Source organism: Rhipicephalus microplus, chromosome 5, assembly GCF_043290135.1.
Source record: "Rhipicephalus microplus isolate Deutch F79 chromosome 5, USDA_Rmic, whole genome shotgun sequence".
Classification (NCBI taxonomy): domain Eukaryota; kingdom Metazoa; phylum Arthropoda; class Arachnida; order Ixodida; family Ixodidae; genus Rhipicephalus; species Rhipicephalus microplus.
The window spans coordinates 198,050,778-198,069,170 of NC_134704.1; the positions used below are offsets into that span (position 1 = coordinate 198,050,778).

The following is an 18,393-nucleotide window of genomic DNA, read 5'->3' on the forward strand; positions in this document are numbered from 1 at the left end:
CAGCACCAGGGTGCCTCACAGCCGATTTCGGTTCGGCCTCCCTGATCCCTGGAGAGGCCCGGCTTAGGGCCTCCAAACCACAACCGCAGCAACGTTCCTCGGACATGCTGACCAATCATCAAGAGCAGCAACGAGCCATCAGAAAGCACTCTTCCGTGCCTCTGACCTCGCACTCGGGCATCGCGCCCAGCGGACATTGTCGCGCTTTTCCGCCCCTCCGTGCGGTGGACGCTATCCCTTACAAGCATCACGACCACTGGTCCTACTTTCCTGTGCTCCCTTTCACAATTATTTTTATAGTGTCATGTGTTTATTTTGTTATAAATGTTTTTTCCCTTTCATCATTTTTTAACAGCAGTTACAGGGCTGGACTGAGCTTAGCTGTCGTTCATACCAGTGTAATTTTTAACTGCATGTGTGACGTCTGGCTGCATTTGCAGACCGGTAAAGGGCAAATTTTGGAGAGGTGGATGGGGAAATTGAGGCTAGCCCGCTGCCTTTGAGCGGGCTTTGCCGCCTCTTTCCTAGTTCTCATGTCCCGACATGACTCCCCTCCTCTGCTGTCTGCCGCGCTGGGAGAGCGGAGTGACGTTTAACCCTTCTCACCCGGTCGTGGATGTCAGCTGTGGCGCCGCGCGCAGTCTCCCAAGAGGCTTTGCGCGCGCGCGTTGGGAGTGAGGAGACTTCTTCAAGGACGACATGAGGGTAAGCACGCTTTTTTCTTTCCGTCCGTCAGCTCCCTTTGGGGCTCGTACGTACTTTGCCAACAGCGCCTTGCGCCCGCTGCGAACACTTACCTTATGTCGCCCCCCCCCCCCCCCTTTCGAACGGTAGGTCGAAGAGTGGTGCGAGTACCTAGTACGTGGCCAGCCTACGCCAACCCGTATCTCTCCGAAGCCAACGCGAGCGCCTTTGCCTTCGCTCGAGCAACTGGGCCTTGGTCCTTCTGTCTCCGTGAATCACTTTTACTATGAATCACTTTTACTATGGAAACGTGCTCGTGGCACCCTGTGTAGTACTTTTCACCCGTGGCATGAATAAGCTCATTTGCTTTCCCACGCGCCTTTGCAATGGGCTGTACTGCGTTTTGGTGTTGCCACAGACAATAAAGTGTTCTGACCTTGAGCAGTATCGTTTTCGCGCCACGGCGACGGTTAACGTGTGCCCGCGGCTTGCCAAGACCGGACCCAGCCTAGTGGCCGTACTCCTTCGGGATACGTGTCACTACAAAGTGGATGAACGAGACCAAGAAAAAACCGCATTTGTGGCTCCAGATGGACTTTATGAATTCGAAGTTTTTCTCTCCGGCCACTGTTCTACCCCAGCCACTTTTCAGAGGATGATAGATACTGTTTTCGCTGGCTTGAAGTGGCAAAGCTTTGTCTATCTTGATGATGTGGTCATCTTCTCTGAGAGCTTCGAAGAACATCTCAAGCATCTGAGAAAGGTTCTGGAAGCAATTGCCACAGCTGAACTCACTCTGAAACCCCGAAAATGCCATTTTCGACTATGAAGAGCAAAAATTTCTGGGACATGTCGTTAGTGCGGATGGAGTGCGACCTGATCCAGAAAAAACTGCTGTCGTCGCTGCCTTCCCAGTTCAATCCGATGAAAGAGCAGTACGCCCTTTCCTCGGCTTGTGCGTGTATTATCGCCAATTTATCGGCAACATCTCGAAGACAGCTGAACCTCTCACGCGACTCATCCGAGATGTCCTGCCCTTCACTTGGAGCGCAGAGCAAGATACAGCATTCACAGAGCTACGACAGAGAATGCAAACAGCCCCTGTTCTTGCCCATTTCGATGAGGATGCTGCTACAGAAATTCACACAGATGCCAGCAACGTCGGACTTGGCGCTTCCATTGTATAACAACGTGGCGGCGTTGAGCATGTAATAGGTTACGGCAGTCGTACTCTTTCTCGAGCAGAGATCAACTATTCTACATCAGAAAAAAAAATGCCTCGCAGTCATGTGGGCGATGACCAAATTTCAGCCTTACCTCTACGGTGGTCTCTTCAAAGTGGTGACTGACCCCCACTCGCTCTGCGGTTTGGCCTATCTAAGACACCCATCTGGCTGTCTCGCTCGGTGGAGTTTGCGTTTGCAGGAGTTCAACATTAGAATTGTGTATAGGTCAGGGAGCAAACACGAGGATGCCGACGCGCTTTTTTGAGCGCCTGTGGGACACGCTGTTATGGACTCCAAGTATGAAGATGGATTTCTCGGAGCAGTTAGCTTGTTCGCGGCATTGTGACTTGCTTAAAGGACAGAGCCAAGAAGTGGTTTTTGATCAGGGTTGATGTTCTGACATCAGCCACGGTCGTAATGCAGCAGGCAAAGGAGCCATCGACCTTCCACCGTTCATTTGAAGAACTGGAGACCTGGCTGAAGACGTACGATTGAGCGGCCACCTTGAACCAGTAGGACTCTGAAGAAAAGCTGCGTCGCGCCTACTCCTACCTGGAAGACGCGATTCCAACTTCATGTCAAGACAGTGGGCAGACCAAGAATTACACCCAGTTAATAATTCGCTGGAAGGCCAGAATTCCCAGGTCCCTCAACACATCGCTCGCAAGCTGTCTTTTTTTTGCTTAGAAAGAGCATTCTTTACAAGAAAAGCGCTCATAGTAGCGAGAAAGCCTTCCTACTCATTGTCCCTACCGACATGCGTGATGACATCCGACTTGAGTGCCACGACGAACCAACATCAGGACATTTGGGCTATTCACGAACCCTCACCAGAGTACGACAACAGTGGCCACGACAATCAACTAGCGTACATCGCTATGTAGAAGGCTGCCATGAGTGCCAGCGCCACAAGACTTCGCCTGTGAGACCTGAAGGTCTGCTCCAGCCGATCACGCCACCGCAGACACCATTTGACCTCGTGGGAATAAACCTTCTTGAACCCTTCCTTTTGTCGTCCTCCGGAAACAAATGGATCATAGTTGCGACAGATTATTTCACTCGTTATGCTGATCAAAACCGTTACTTCGTGGCACCGCCTCTGAAGTCGCAAAGTTCTTTGTGCACCAAATCGTCCTACAGCGTGGTGCCTCATCATGCGTGATCAGGAACAGAGGGACATCGTTTACAGAGCAAATGATGGAGGACATTTTTAAATTGAGCTGTAAAAGTCACAACACGAAACCTGGGACGAGATCTTTCCGATCATCATGTTTGTGTACAATACGGTAATGCAACAAACAATGCGATTTCCACCTTTCCGCCTTCTTTATGGATGCAACCAGCGAACCATGCTCGATGCTATGCTTCCGTGCGACCAAAGCGATGAACTTGCTCTAGACGCTGAACAATACACTCAGTACGTTGAAGAAGCTCGTCACGTAGCTCGTATAAAAACGAGTGACCAACAAGATGCAAACGCATGACGTTACAACTTCCGCCATTGAAACGTCGCCTACCACCCTGGTGACTGAGTGAGGGTGTGGATCCCTGTCCGGCGACCAGGCTTATTCAAAAAACCTTCCGAGTCATTATTATGGACCGTACAAGGTTCTTAGATGTGTCACAGACCTCACTTACGAGGTATCTCTGGGACGGCGCAGGGTCTTCTCGTCGACAGCTTCGGCCCAAAACTGAGCATGCCATTCGGCTGAAGCCCTACTTCACACAGTAGCCCTTTTGCTTTCACGTGTTACAACGGGCCGTGACATTGCATTGCTCCTGCTGTTTGTGTTCTTGCGTGTTTTTATGCCTTTTTTTTTTGTGCTTGGCGCAAGTGTTGGTGCAACTTCCTTATTTGCGCTGCTGGTTCTGGCACTCTCCCTCTTTTGGTTCTGTACATCTGCGTGTGAATGTCTTCATTTTTTTCTTTCTTTACGAGCATCAAGCCCATGCTTTCAAAGGGGGGGGGGGGGGGACTATTGCCACATGGTCTGCTTGGGTGAAATCTATAAGTGGAAGAGGAAAAAGAAGTTCTACCTGAGCTGCTGCTTGGCTAGTCTACTCAAAGAGCCTATTAAAGCAAGTTTCTTATCAGAAGCGTGACAATATTCTATGGCTTTGTTGACACTAACCCGAAGGAAACATATGCCCAATCAGAAGCAATAATTGTGAAACACTGCCTTGAAAGATTTGGTCTTATAGACGAGTCTAGAGGCATAGAGCATGCACATCGATTAGGGCGCTACAGCGCTAGCCGTAAAAATGACCCATCATAGTCAAGCTTTCATCCTTTCAAACAGAAGAATTTACTCTTTCGAATGGCCCCAAACTGAAAGGCACAAATTTTAGCATTGTTGAAGACTTCACACGTTCTGTCTGAACTGCATGAAAGCACCTTGTTGTCTCAGCTAGAAGCAAATCTACACCTTTTAAATAATGTTTCAAAACTTTGCATACTGAAGCCCAGCGATATATTTTTGACAGTGTGACGTAAATTGTCAGGGTCATATCATAGAGATCATGTCGCTATCAGCTAACACGCCATCAGCTGCGTAAAAGCCCAAAAGTAAACCTTCCATTTTCAGTACTTTACACTAACATACGTAGTTTTCTTCTTAGAGAAGCGCTCCTGTCTAATTTAACACAATCATCCGGCAGTAGTATACTGATATTAACAGAAACATGGCTCAGTTACATTGCAGATGCTAAAACAATGAATGACTTGCCAAATTTCAAAGTTTTTTTATTATGACCGCAAAAACGCACGTGTCAGGGGCGTACTCATCGCCACTAAAAAAGAACTGTCATGCTCTTTAATCAACACATCTTCGAAACTAGAATCATTATGGGTAATGCGTCGTGGTCTTCGGAGCAGTAATACTCGACATATGCTACAGACCCCTCGAACTCTTCCTGATTTCACCTGCGAACTTAATGAAGTATTATCCCAGCTTACTCTTAAACACCCTACCGCACATATTTCCTCCATGGTGATTTTTACTTTCCTGGCATTAATTGGCTTAATCAAGTTTCTCCAATTTCACAAAAGAGTGAAGTGAAGGAAGAGAGCTTATCGATGTCTGCCTCAACTTTAATTTTATGCAACAGGTATGCGAACCAACGTGCATCACTCATCAATCATCATCAATCATCAAGCATTTTAGACATGGTACTAACAGCCCTGAAAGCTTAAAATCTCTCGCATACTTAATTGAAATCAGCGATCAGAAATTCATTTATACCACATTTGACTTCCTCCCCAATACACACCCCATTTTATGCAAAACAGTTCATTTGTATGATAAGGGTAATTATGAAAAAATTGATGCTGGATCCCTAAATTTCCTGCCTTACTTTGAATACAATCTCGGTTCCCGTTCTCTCAATTGTAACTGGCTAAAGCTTAAGCACAAGTTAACTGAACTGACTAAGAAATGCATTCCCACGATCAGTTTCTTTGCCAATCAAAATAAACCATGGTTTTACAGAAGCCTAAAAACTCTAGAAAATAAAAAAGTGCCTCTTTCATACTGTGAAACTCAATGAAACTGCATACACAAGGGAAAAGTATTATGCTACAGAAATCACTTATCACTTGAAATTGAGAAAAGCTAAACAAGCGTTCTATCATAAGGACTTGTCTAAAATTTTGAAAACTAGCCCCCCGAAATTCTGGGCAGTTATAAACCCACAAATAGCAAAGGACATCACGCTCACAAACGCTAAAGATGCAGTTGTAAGCGATGCTGATTATGCCAATACCTTTATCATGACGTTCTCATACGTGTTCACTAAAGAAGACGACACACCTCTTCCTAATTCACCTTATGTGATGTTTGAAACGATGGCCCCTGTTGCATTTACTATCGCTGGTATTCCATCACTTATTGCTAAAATAAAACTTTCATCATCGACTGGCATAGATGATATTAATTCCAAACTGTTAAAAAATATTAAAGCAACTATTGCCGTGTATTTCTCGATGATCTCACTGTTGCTCGAAACAGACATCTTACCAGACGACTGAAAAGAGGGAAAGGTCATTCCAGTCCACAAATCAGGGAACAAACAATCTCCCCATAAATTATACTCCCGCTTCTCTAACAAGAGTCTCATGCAAAATCATGGAACATGTCATATACTCTTACTTCATGCACTTCCTCGATGCTAACAATTTCTTTCCTTTTTCTCGGCATGAATTTCACAAATCCTTATCCACTGAAACCCAATGTGCTATATTTTTTCATGATCTACATTATAACCTGGATCATCACTTTCAGACAGGTGCAATTAGTATTCTCAACTTCGTAAAAAATTTCGATAAAGTACCTCATAAACGTCTAGTAGTAAAACTTGGCCAGCTGAACCTGCACGCCAAATTTTCGCATGGATCCCAGAATTTCTGACAAACTGCTCCCAGTTTGTCTAAACAATAACCACTCTACATCCCTCCCAGTAACATCCGGCGTCCCCTAAGGGTCTGTACTCACACCCCTATTGTTTCTTATATATATTGACGACCTTCCCATCTATGTGTCGTCTCATATCCATTTATTTGCCCACGCATGTGTCATATATCGCACAATTACTAAAGCTTCTGATCCAACTGCCTTTCAACAGGACCTTAATCAAGAGTGGTGTGATCGTTGGGTCATGAAGCTCAATCCCACTAAATGCAAACTTGTTTCATTTCATCGCCAGTGTTACCCTTTATCATCCTTATACTTAATCTCCAATTCCACTGTTGAGCATGCTGAATCTTTTAAATACCTAGGCGTCACCTTATCATCTGACCTTTCCTAAAACGATCAGATCAAGAACATCATATTATCTGCGAACGGATCCCTCAGTTACCTAAAACGTCACTTGCGTCACGCACCACTAGACATAAAACTTCTCGCGTGCAAATCCCTCATCAGCTCCAAACTAGAATATGCAGCGTCCATCTGAAACTGCACCAGGCATTAATTAACGAGCTAGAATCTGTACAAAATTGTGCCATCAGGTTCAATCATTCTTCATACTCATATGATATAAGTATATCATCCCTAAAAAGTGTAACTGATGTTACTAATCTTCACGTGCGTCGCCGCATCACCACTCTCCGTTTGTTTCACATATTTTTTCATAGTTCCCTCACTCAAGCTCCTTACATCATCTCACCATCGCGCATATCTCACCTCATGACCCATCCTTGATCATTAGCATGCACACATGCTCGCACTACTACATTTGCCGCATCATTTTTTTTCTTCGCACAGCAGTACTGGAATGGCCTCCCCCGTGACATTGCAACCATCACGTGTCCATCATCTTTTGAGAACAACATAAGTGCACATTGTTTGTTCTGAAGATCACTGTCCATAACCCACATTTGTTAACTCACCCCTTATGAAATTTTCCCCAACTGGGGTATTTAAGGCATTAAAGTGAAGTGAAGAACCTACGTTTGTCATGCCTTTGGAGCGTTCGTTTCAAAAAGGTTATTTCAGGCCACATCACCAGGTTTGGCCATAAGCAACAGCATAAACATGCAATGCGACTTCAACATTTCCAAGTCACACTGCTTCAAAGAATTGATTACAATATATCATAATTAATGAAGAGGATAAACTTCAGAATTGTGCACATAAGTTCTCAGGCATGCAAGCTGTTTCAGCAATAAAGATCGAATAAGCTGTTACAAAAACAGAAAAATAAAAAGCAGTTCCCTACAGTAAATTACTGATAGTAGCATAAAAGCAAACCAATTTTTATTAAACAAGAATCATATTGTTGTTTGCTATAATGGGAAAATTAATTACATACATCATTTATGTGATTACAGCAGTAAATAACATGATCACCACAAAACTTATCGGTTCACAGTTCATTTGGGACATATTTTGCAGGACATTGGTTGGGACATCATGATTCCCTAAAATGGTCTGCAAAGAGTTCAGATGCCCTACAACATCTTCCTCTGGTGATGAACGGAAAAAAAGAAGCCTACTGTACAACAGCAATAACTTTAAAACATATCGAGCACTAGCAAACAGAGACTTAAGGAAGACAACAACACAATGCGCTAACTTCAACAATTTTATTTTCAGAAAACACCAAACTATTTACCCGTGCACTGTGGCCCCACCAGTCCACTCACTAACCAACGAGACCCCCCCCCCCCCCCCCTAATCCAAGAGGTCAATTGGTTGAAGGTGAAAATCCTGGAGGCACAGCGCCGACCAAAATGAAAGTTTAAAAAGAAAAAAAAACACAGAAAAAAAGACGTTTCGGCTCTCACATGGAAGGATTGTTCACAGTGAAATGAAAACATGTGTAAAGCAGTTTGCCTTATGTATGTTTCAATATATCACGCAGGCAGCACGCATATACTGACAGCAGAATACCATCGTTCCTGTTTAAAGTGCGTGGAGTGGTTTGTAACGAATTTTCCCCAAGGACAATCTAGAAATTTCGCTCTGCACTTTGGCACTTTGGTATGAGCATGTATGTATGTATGTATCTACCTGTAGCATACCAAGCGAGAGCAAACACTAGATAGTATGCGTGGGTGAGGGCGAGGCGGGCAGGGAGGCATGCACCCCACGAGCCTGCATTGCCGCCGTTCTCGACGCTACGGGCACATGCATGGGTGTGCCCCCCCACCCCTTTCAATGCCACGCTTTTAGTTGGCGTCACATATGTGGGGCCCCACTACATATGGAGGGGGCTTTACCGAATAGTTTTCCGCGGCATTTGTGTCTGTGTCCGTGTCGTTCGCTCCTTGTTTTTGTCTCCGTGCGCGCTTGCATAGTTTCACTGCACACGCATTGTGTGGCCACCAATAACATTCAGCTTTGCGCTTTTTTTTTTATTGCGATAGCAATTATAAGGACAGTTCTGGCTGATTTTTTGCAACAACTTTTGGCCACATCAGCAGGTCAAGAGCTCGCCCCGACACGCGACAACAGCTTCCATTGCCGCCTTCCCGGCCTCCACCGAAAAGAAGACTGTTTGTTGATTTCATGGCCTTTGCACCTATTACAGGCGGTTCATCAAAAACTTCACCTGCATTTCCGAGCCACACACCAACCTTACAAACACCGTGGTCGAGTTCAGGTAGGAAACGCCACAAAAAAGAAAGCATTTCAAGAACTGAAACGATGCCTGCAGATGCCGCCGTTTCTGGCGCACTTCAACGATTACGTGGACACGTAATCGTTGAAGTGCCCATGCCGACGCAAGCAGCATGGGGCTCAGAGCCATTCTATGCGAGCCGGTCACTATCTAAGGCTGAAGCCAAGTATTCCACAACAGAAAAGAAGTGTCTTGCCATCATCTGGGCTACATCAAAGTTTTGCCCCTACCTCTACAGCAGGCCTCTCAAAGTTGTGAGCAACCACCACTCCTTGTGCTGGCTAACTAACTTGAAAGACCCTTTCGGTCGCCTCGCACTGTGGAGTGTCACACTTCAAGAATTAGACGTGACCGTCGTTTATAATTCTGGAAGAAAACACACTGACGCCGACTGCTTGTCTCTTGCCCCTGTGAACTCACCGCCGCCCGAAGACCTAGATGGCAACAGCTTTTTGGGAACGATGACTGCCGACGACTTCGCCGAGCAACAGCGAGCTGACCCAGAACTCGGGAGCCTTGTGGAATACCTTGAGGGTAACGGCACGACTGTTTCGAAGGTTTTCAAGAGTCGACTGAGTCGTTCTTCCTGCGAAACGGAGTTCTCTTAAAGAAAAACTTCTCGCCCCTTCGAGCCAAACACCTTCTTCAGCAGTGAGATCAAAAGTCCTTGAGGCCCTATACGATGGCCCAACGACTGGACATCTTGGTGTTTCATGTACGTTCGCAAGAATACAGGAAAAGTACTACTGGCCACGACTAGTCGTCGACGTCACTCGTTAAATCAGGACCTGCTGATAGTGTGAGCGACGAAAGACATCATAGACTAGGCCAGCCAGTCTTCTCCAGCCCATCGATCCACCTTGCCAGCCGTTCTAGCTAATCAGCAAGAACTTACTGTGGCTGTTCCCGACAGTGAATTCCGGGAACAAATAGATCGTCATAGTCATAGCTACTGACTACCTGACGCACTGCGCCGAGACAAGGGCCCTGCCCAAAAGCAGTGCAGCCGAGGTAGCAAAGTTCTTCGTCGAGAACACTGTCTTGCGTCCCGAAGCTCCAGAGATCCTCATTACTGAGAGAAATACGGTCTTTACGGCGGACCAAACTCAGACGATCCTGAGGTACAGCTACACAAGTTACCACTGGACCAACTGCCTATCATTCACAGACCAATGGCCTCACTGCGAGTCTTAATAAGACCATCGCTGATATGCTGGCCATGTACGTTGACGTCGAACACATTATGTCAGATGCAATTCTTCGGTACACGACCTTCGCGTATAACACCGCTGTACAAGAAACGACGAAGAAGATGCCGTACAGGTTGGTCTAGTCTACGGAACGATGCTAGCAACAACACTCGACGCCATGTTACCCAACGTTAGTGACGAAGAAAACATCGACGTGACTGGATACCTCGAGTGCGCCGAAGAAGCCCAACGATTCACCTGCCTCAGCATCAAGAACCAACAGACGACCTACAGCCGCCGTTACTATCTTCAAGACGACCTACAGCCGCCGTTACTATCTTCAATGACGCTTGGTGGAATACCAGCACAGTGAACGCGTTTGGCTGTGGACGCCAATACGCCGACGTGGACAGGGTGAAAAACTTCTGCGACAGTACTTGGGACCATACAGGGCAGTTCAACATCTCAGCCCACTCGACTCCTAGGTTGCCTCTGACGGCATCACCAACTCTCAACGGTGCCAATTGCAACCGCAAGTCATCCATGTCGCATGCTTCAAGCATGCTAAAAGAGTGTATTTTCTTGTTGTTGCTGTTGTATTATAATTTATTGCTTGTACTTTTTTGCATTTGTTATTGTCTTTTTATCTTCTGTTAAAACATCGGGACAATGCCTTTTTCAGAAGGGGACAGTGCCACGCTCCTTTTTCGATTTTTCTTATCGCCGCATTACATATGTGTGTGCTGCCTTGCACAATCATGCTCATTGACTAAAGAACCATCTAGATAATCGTAGAACCTTCCGATGCAATTATGCACACAACAGAAACATTACAGATACTCCTGGAACTTACATTACCGCTAGCGATAGCACTGGAATATTTGACGGTATGTATAAGTGCCAATGCGCATCACTGCTTGTCAGTTGATCGACGTCCAATGCTCTGTCTGCCGCTATCATTGCGAGAGTCTTGCTGTAATCCGACTTTCCTTTTAGATGGCTACAAGTTTGGCCCAATAAACAATTTAGCCTGAACACCCAGTCTGCTTCTTTCGTCCGCGTGATGACCCCGCGACAATATCTCATTTAAACTTAATGCGAGACTTTGCGGCAATGTGAATTTCTCTTAAACAAGTGTTTTCACTGCTTGGAATATTTTCGCAGCATTGAAACTACCAGTGAAACTACCAGTAAAACTTACGTTCACGTGTCATTTTGGCGGTCCACTGCTACATGAGCAAGTGAAGTGTACCCTGAAAATTGTGGAAGTAGTGATTGGCAAATTTTGTAGCTCTACATACTTTTGCATTTTTTGCACCCGTGTCTCATCGTCGGACTACGTTGTCTTCGTGAAAGTAGCACAAGTGGCACACACCATCTTAAATGACTAAAGAACGACTCACCTACACATGTGCAAGTGTACCTGGAAGTAAACAACGCGACGGATGCAGCCATCGCACTGCATGTGCTGCCGCATTTCTCTCGCAGATGTGGCAACAAACTCCGAGACGGTGAAAGTAGCGAGGGTTTTTTTTTGTATTTTATTTGTTTTAATACATAGCAGTATTTCTCATAACAAAAACAATAGCTCTAAATTTGGGCCATTCCGTGATTCGAGTGAGTGCTTTGTGTACTCTCTTGGCAGCGGACGACTGCACCTGGATGGAAATTATGTAGTGGTCACTACCAGCGAGTTAACAGGTGTTCTCCCATCTGGCCTGCGCAATTTCCTTGCAGTATGCGAGATCAGGTGACGTGTCCTTACACACGCTGCTTCCTATGCGTGTCGGTAACTGCTGCAAGTCATTTAGTAGAGTGAGACGGAGGTCCTAACTGAGTTACCATAGCTTCTTGCCTCGTTTGTTTGCCTGCTGATAGTCCCAGTCAGAATGCCTGGTGTTGAAATCTCCCAGTATAAGCAGCTGTGCGCCTCGAGATAGCGATGTGGTTTTCTGGAAGAGCAGGTCGAAGTCGTCGGCGCGTGCCCGGGGTGCGCAATATACGATGAGGATAAAGACTGACCGATGCAAGTGCTTTCGCGGTAGAATTTACACGAGCGTGTGTGGAATGTCCGGGAACTCCAAGTCGTGTTGTTTCGCCGTGAGGCTGTTGTGAATGAGCGTACCTGCACTTGGGGCTTCTTGGTTGTGCAGGTGGGTGAATTGTTGGAAAGCGATGTAACCCGGGAGTGAGACAGCAGCTGTTGTTTCCTGTAGTGCGATGACATCTGGAGGCGTTTGGCAATTCGTCAGTTGTCTTTTTTGTACAAGCAGCTGCAGGTGGGCTTTCTTTTTACGGAAGCCCTTGCAGTTCCACTGGCTTATAGTCAAGTGGGTGCTGGCCATGATGCACCAGCTGGAGCATTACTTGAGGGCGTCGTGGGTTCGCTGTGCAGGGTGGAAGAGTGAGAGAACACTCTGTTGCGTATGATAGCTGGTGCTATGGCCATGCTTTGTTCAATTACTGCAAACCTGGTGTCTGTGGCACTTCTGAGTGCTTCTAATCCGGCTACGGTGTTGTTTACGGTGGCTTCCATGTTTGAGAATCATGTCTCTATGTTCGTTAGACGTGAATCTACGGTTGCGAAGGCTTCTGTTACGGCGGGACGAACGACATCGGCGACCGTGGCATAGACTGTCGTGTGGAGAGCTTCAGCAATGGGTGCGTTAACCGTTTATATAATTTTCGCCGTCATGTCCTCTTCGGATTGCAGCATTTCCGTGGAAGTCATTGCTTTACGTTTGGCTGCTGCGGCTGGTGAGGGCTGTACAGTTAAATTATGCACAGACTGGCTGACCTTTGCCAGTCTGCTTTCTAGAGAGCGGTTTTGCGCAGACAGCGTTTCAATCTGAGCTTGTCACATCGCGATTTGAGATTTCAACGCACTGATTGTTTGCGCAAGTTCCTTGACGAGCAGGTCATGTGTCAAAGCACACGATTTCGATGACTGCAGGTGAGATGATGGAAGCAGAGACGCTGGGCTTTGCGCCCATGCCACACTAGGGTCGCTTGGTGAAGCTTTTGATAAATCGGCATGCCGAATGGGACTTGATGATCGGGTTCTTGATTTGGACCTTGAGTGGCAGGTTGATTGACCCTGACGCGATAGACTTCGATCGGCTATCCCGTTTCGTCGGCGTTTCCGATGTCCCGAGACTGGGGTAGTTACACTCGTCCAAGGCAGGCAGGCTATCGTCATTTGAGTTGGGCTGCGTCACTGGTGACTCAGTTTGTAGCGTTTTTTCTGCTTGTACTGCATTAAGTGATTCAGGCTTTTTGGCGAAGTGGTACTGGCATTTTGAACTGTTAGTCATGTGTCCTCCTTGACAGGCGATACAGCATGCTTGGCATGTTGGTGGCGTTCCTTGCGGCGGTGGCTCGTGGTCTTCTCCGCACCGCGGGCAGCATTGGCGCCTAAGTTGAGGGCACACATCGGAGCAGTGCCCAGTCTTCCGGCAGTTGAAGCATGCGTCTACTTTGGGATAGAAAGGGTATACTCAGATGAAACCTCCAAGGAGTAGAAGCCATCTAAGTATGTGGTCCCTGAGCAGCATTATGAGTAAATTCTTCATTTTTACCATGCGTCTGCACCTACTATTTGTTAGTCAGGGTTGCTTTCTTGAAGGTTCTTCAGCGTCTCGTCATCGATGGGGAACGTGCGGGCATAAAAAGCGATTCGCGTCATTAGGTGGCGGGGCGTACATGTGAGAAGACCGGCGCAATCTGCCAGTCTTCTCCGAGAAGGATTGACCTGATGCATTGGTATGTGATTGATTGGTCGGTGGTAGCCACACTAACGGTTAAAGGTTATTCCTTGGGTGTATGCGTATTTGGTCACGCTTGGCGGGGTCCAGGTCACACAGAGATGCCGCTTTAAACAGTGCTCTTTGCAAGTCTCCGTGTGATGTATGCATGAGGTCGACAGGTGTCTTGGGGCGTCCCACGATGTGATGCTTGTGTGACGGCAGTCTTGGCAAGGAATGGCGCTTCAGTTTCTGTGGAGGCCGGGGGTTAGTGGAGTTTTGGGGTCTTTGCTTACTTGCGTGTCGTTCATTTGGGCTAGTTGCTTCAGTGCCTGGTGGCGTTTTGCCTGGGCTCGGAAACCTTCAGGTGGTGCTTAGGAATCGTCTGACCATTCCTCCAGAGAAATTTCAACGCCGTCGACCTCGATTTCCGTGTCGACTGGTGTCCCGGCAGCCGCGAGAGCGGCGTCCGGTGCAACGTCGCTAGGCCTAGGCGTCCAGTGCCCAAGCTTGCCGGCGTGGCACGAAAAGATGAAAAGCTTACTTGAAAATGGTGACCAGTATCTACTAGAAAGTGGTATCCTTGGGACCGGTATGACTTGCGGAAACCATTCGTACAATAAATGTTGAGCTATGGGCACGTCTTCCTACTGAAGCACCGGAAAACATCGGAGCTCGGTAGAGACGCGTCCAATCGCTTCCAGCACTCCTGCGAGTCCTCGAACTTTTCGTAAGCGCAAAAAAAAAATGGTTGATCCTTCCATCATAGAAATTGGTAGAACATGAAAGTAAAATATATCTTAAATGTGGTTGTTAAATTTTTACTATACAATGACATGAGAGAGCTTGTACAATGTATGTTGGTGTTTCATAGCTGTAGCAAAGTTTAATGTGGATACATCCACATTGATGCTTAATGATACATCTCCCTCCTGACAACTAACATCCATAACTAATGATTAAACAAACCTTTATAGTCATAGATCGCTCGTTGTAGCTCTAGCAGCTAACTGTGAGAGCGGAAGTGGTGTGACAGCCAGAACAGCATGGCTGATTGGACACCGAACTTAGGCTGAGGTCGCTTACTCCTGACATGTAGAGTTACTGAACACCACTGCCTGACTAGAAGGAAACGCAACGCGCGCCGTGCTTTCCCTGCTGACTGGCCGTGATTTAAGCACACGGAGTTACAGCCAGGCGAAGGGTGCACGTAGCAGGGCTATTTTTGGCATAGATATATACTATGAGCGATGTCAGCATTAGTTAAGTTTGAGGCATTGATGAAATTGCACTTCGATTGGAAACATGCCGAACAGGATGAATGCATAAAAACGACCTGCTAAAGAAACTAATTATGGATGTTAAAGTCATGAGGCATTACTTCACTTTACCAAAACCACTGTGAAAGGACAGGGTTACATATAAAAGGTGTGTTTTAGGAGCCTACAAAGCGTGTGACTGTGACGCAATGAATAGTGTGTCGGGCATCTATTGTTGCAACCAAAAAAGTCATTAGTTCCACTACCGTCAACAGAACTTTTTTCTTTGTGTTTTGATCACGCCTATTTCTCTGACATCATTTCCGTGATAGTAATACGTCACTGAAATCTTGGTAGACCCCAGCCTAAAACACTTTTGTGCAAAACAATTAGGTTGCAGTTTGTAGCCATTTGGCTACTAATAACATCTTGTGTATTCTGATTGGTTGTGTGATCAGAAGCAATGACAAGACTGCTTACGACTTTTTTTCATATTTATTGAAAATGAAGAATGAGGTAAATATTCCCAATTCAAGTTGCTTGTTCCAATTACTCCTTTGCTCCAAAAGGACTACAAGTACCTCAGCCCATCAAAACAAAAATGAAGTGTTTCGTAAATGTCACTGCTCCTCATTTGTGTATAGTTGTGAAGCATGTCTTCACGGGTTGCACTGCTGGAAACTTTTATGTGCTAATAGCTGCTGCATCTTGTGCGATTTCATACAATATATAAACACTATTACTGCTTCTGTGGCAAAGTTACACTGCTACAGATTTGCGCCCTAGGAGACTGGCAGTGGGCTTGCTCTACACACATTTCGGCCACTGTAATCACACCTCACTGGCAGTGTGCGCAACAGGAAGTGTAACAACCTATTGCAGTAGTTACCTTATTCATGGTTAAATCATAGAGAAGAGTGTGAGCCTGCCACTCACAGGTGGTCACGTGATCAAGCATAATGTTTCGCTCAGCGCTACATTCTCATCATGTCACCTGTAGCTGTCAGTCACACATGATTTCATAGGCAACGCAATTGTGATCTGTAATTTCTAACGCTCCTTTACCACGGTGTTCCATTAAGAGAACACTGCTACCACAGCTTAACTGAATGGTGAGACATCTGATGTGCCACGAGAATGGTATCTTGCCTTAACTCACCGTAACGGCCTGCACGTCCAGAACGGTGCAGATGAGTCTCCAGGTCATATGCTATGTCGAAGTGAATGACCAGGTTGACCCTTTCTGCATCAATGCCGCGAGCTGCCTGCAATGCAGTAGACTGTCTTTCACAAAGGGAAGAACACTGCAGTATGCTCCTTTGACCGTGCCACTCCACACTACAAAAACGACACAGCAACTCCACATTTTTCTTTTATTAGCTTGGACTGAGGCAGCTGAGGCATATTCTAGCAGAAATTTGCAGAACAATATACAATGATGACATTTTTATTTATTTTCAGTGTGTAGCTTGCTTAGGGCTACTTCAAGTTATCCCATCATAACTTGACACTCTGCCTATCTCTGTACATATAATCCTACTGCCACCTCTTTGTTGCTTTCTTTCGACATACAAAGACTCTCTAACTTGCACAAGAATCTCATTAAAACAACGCTGGTTAACCCTGCTTTCAGGGCGATTTTTTTTTTGAGTAATGCATTCCAAAAGTGTGTATTTTTTCATTGCTGAATCAAATTCTTCAGAAAAATTCATTTCAGAAAAAAAAAAAACTACCTAAATTCTTCTTTGGTTGATTGTAAACTGATAAAAAATCATCCGTGTTGTCACATACACATGGTTTATTCGTAACGGCGAAATAAATTCTCAAAAACAAAAACTTAGATGACAGTTCAAAACTTGTGCCCTGACGTACAAAAATATATACAAAAAGTGGTGTTGGAAACCAGGAGGCGAGGGCGAGTGAACTTTAGATCCAGCCAGCATCATCACCCTGTGCACGCATTTGAGATGTTGCTCACTCTTCAACTTCAGAGCCTTAACTCATAAGCAACTCCTCATATGACAGGCTGACATTTACTGAATCAGATTTTGGTTCGGCAGTCGAGTGGCGATTCGGAGGAATTGCTGATGGGAAAAACCATTGTGCCCTTCCTCCATAGCGAAAGCAAACTGCAAAGCTGAGAGCTCTGAAGAAAATTTCAAACTGTGTTTGACAACAGACGGACGAATAGATACGCTCGAGGGAGTGGGGAATCAACTTTATTGAGAGATGATGATGTCCTCAAGGTGGCTCCACGGGGGCAGCGACCCTTTCGGCCCAGGCAGCAATAGCGAGCTGCTTTTCCTTGATGCGAGATTTAATGAGCTCCCCCCACTCTAACTGTGAGGGAGATGAAAAGAGCATTTCGGGGGGAGAAAGGCAATGACAGCCCCACAATACATAATTTCGTGTAGCCAATTCTCGCGCGCTACAGAAAAGAGTAAGTTTGAATGCGGCAGAGTATCGTGGCCTGCGCTCTCATAATGTCTTCATCAGGCAATGGATAGACGCACCGTTCACTTTGTAAAAGCTTGTGATGTCATTAAAAAAAGCTCGGTGCCTCACCAGGGAAAACTGGGTCCGAGAGGCGCGCCTCCCGGTTTGTTAGACCCCAGTCTATGCGGCGCGCATTCTCGTTTCCAGGGTTCACCGAGTGGGCAGGGACCCATAGTAATTCAATTGTCTAGTCATACTGACAGTTCTTTAAAATCCTGGCTGCTCGGTTGTTGATGCTCCCCCTTCAAGAGATTAATTGTGGCTCTCTTCAAGTCACTTAATATCGTTCGGGCGGAGGCACTCGTCATGGCCCTAGCAATGGCATTCTCTTCAGCTTCCACGGCAGAGGGCACCTGTACTGAGGCGGTGTTCGTAATCTGCCCCCTCCGGTCACCACACTTACAGTATAACATTGGTCGTTTTGTTTGGTTGCACCCACATACGCAACGAAGTGGTTGTTTTTGTACTTCTCGTGAAGGTCTATTGCTCTAACAGACTGCTTTCTATCATGTCTGCCCGGTAGCATGTTCTAGGGCAGAGGCTTCCCCACAAGCTGGCGCCCGGTCGCCAGTGGTAGCGAGGTCCGCCTCGCAGTGTTCATATCTGGGTTTATGCCTAGTCTGTCTAGAACACCTCTATATATATATGCCTAAATGTAGCAATCAGTCGGCACGTG

At 46.2% G+C, this 18,393-nt stretch overlaps 1 protein-coding gene across 13 annotated transcripts in view; it reads right to left on the reverse strand.

The window, feature by feature from the left end:
• Positions 1 to 18,393, reverse strand: part of LOC119173579 (uncharacterized) — a 343,373-nt gene that overhangs the window by 44,410 nt on the left and 280,570 nt on the right. For 12 of the 13 annotated variants that reach the window (XM_075896344.1, XM_037424386.2, XM_075896346.1 and 9 more), the window contains one exon: positions 16,381 to 16,486. The exons of the other annotated variant lie outside the window; for it this stretch is intronic. In XM_075896344.1, the coding sequence (XP_075752459.1) occupies positions 16,381 to 16,486 (106 nt within the window). The remainder of the gene's footprint in view (positions 1 to 16,380; positions 16,487 to 18,393) is intronic. 13 annotated transcript variants of the gene reach the window in all.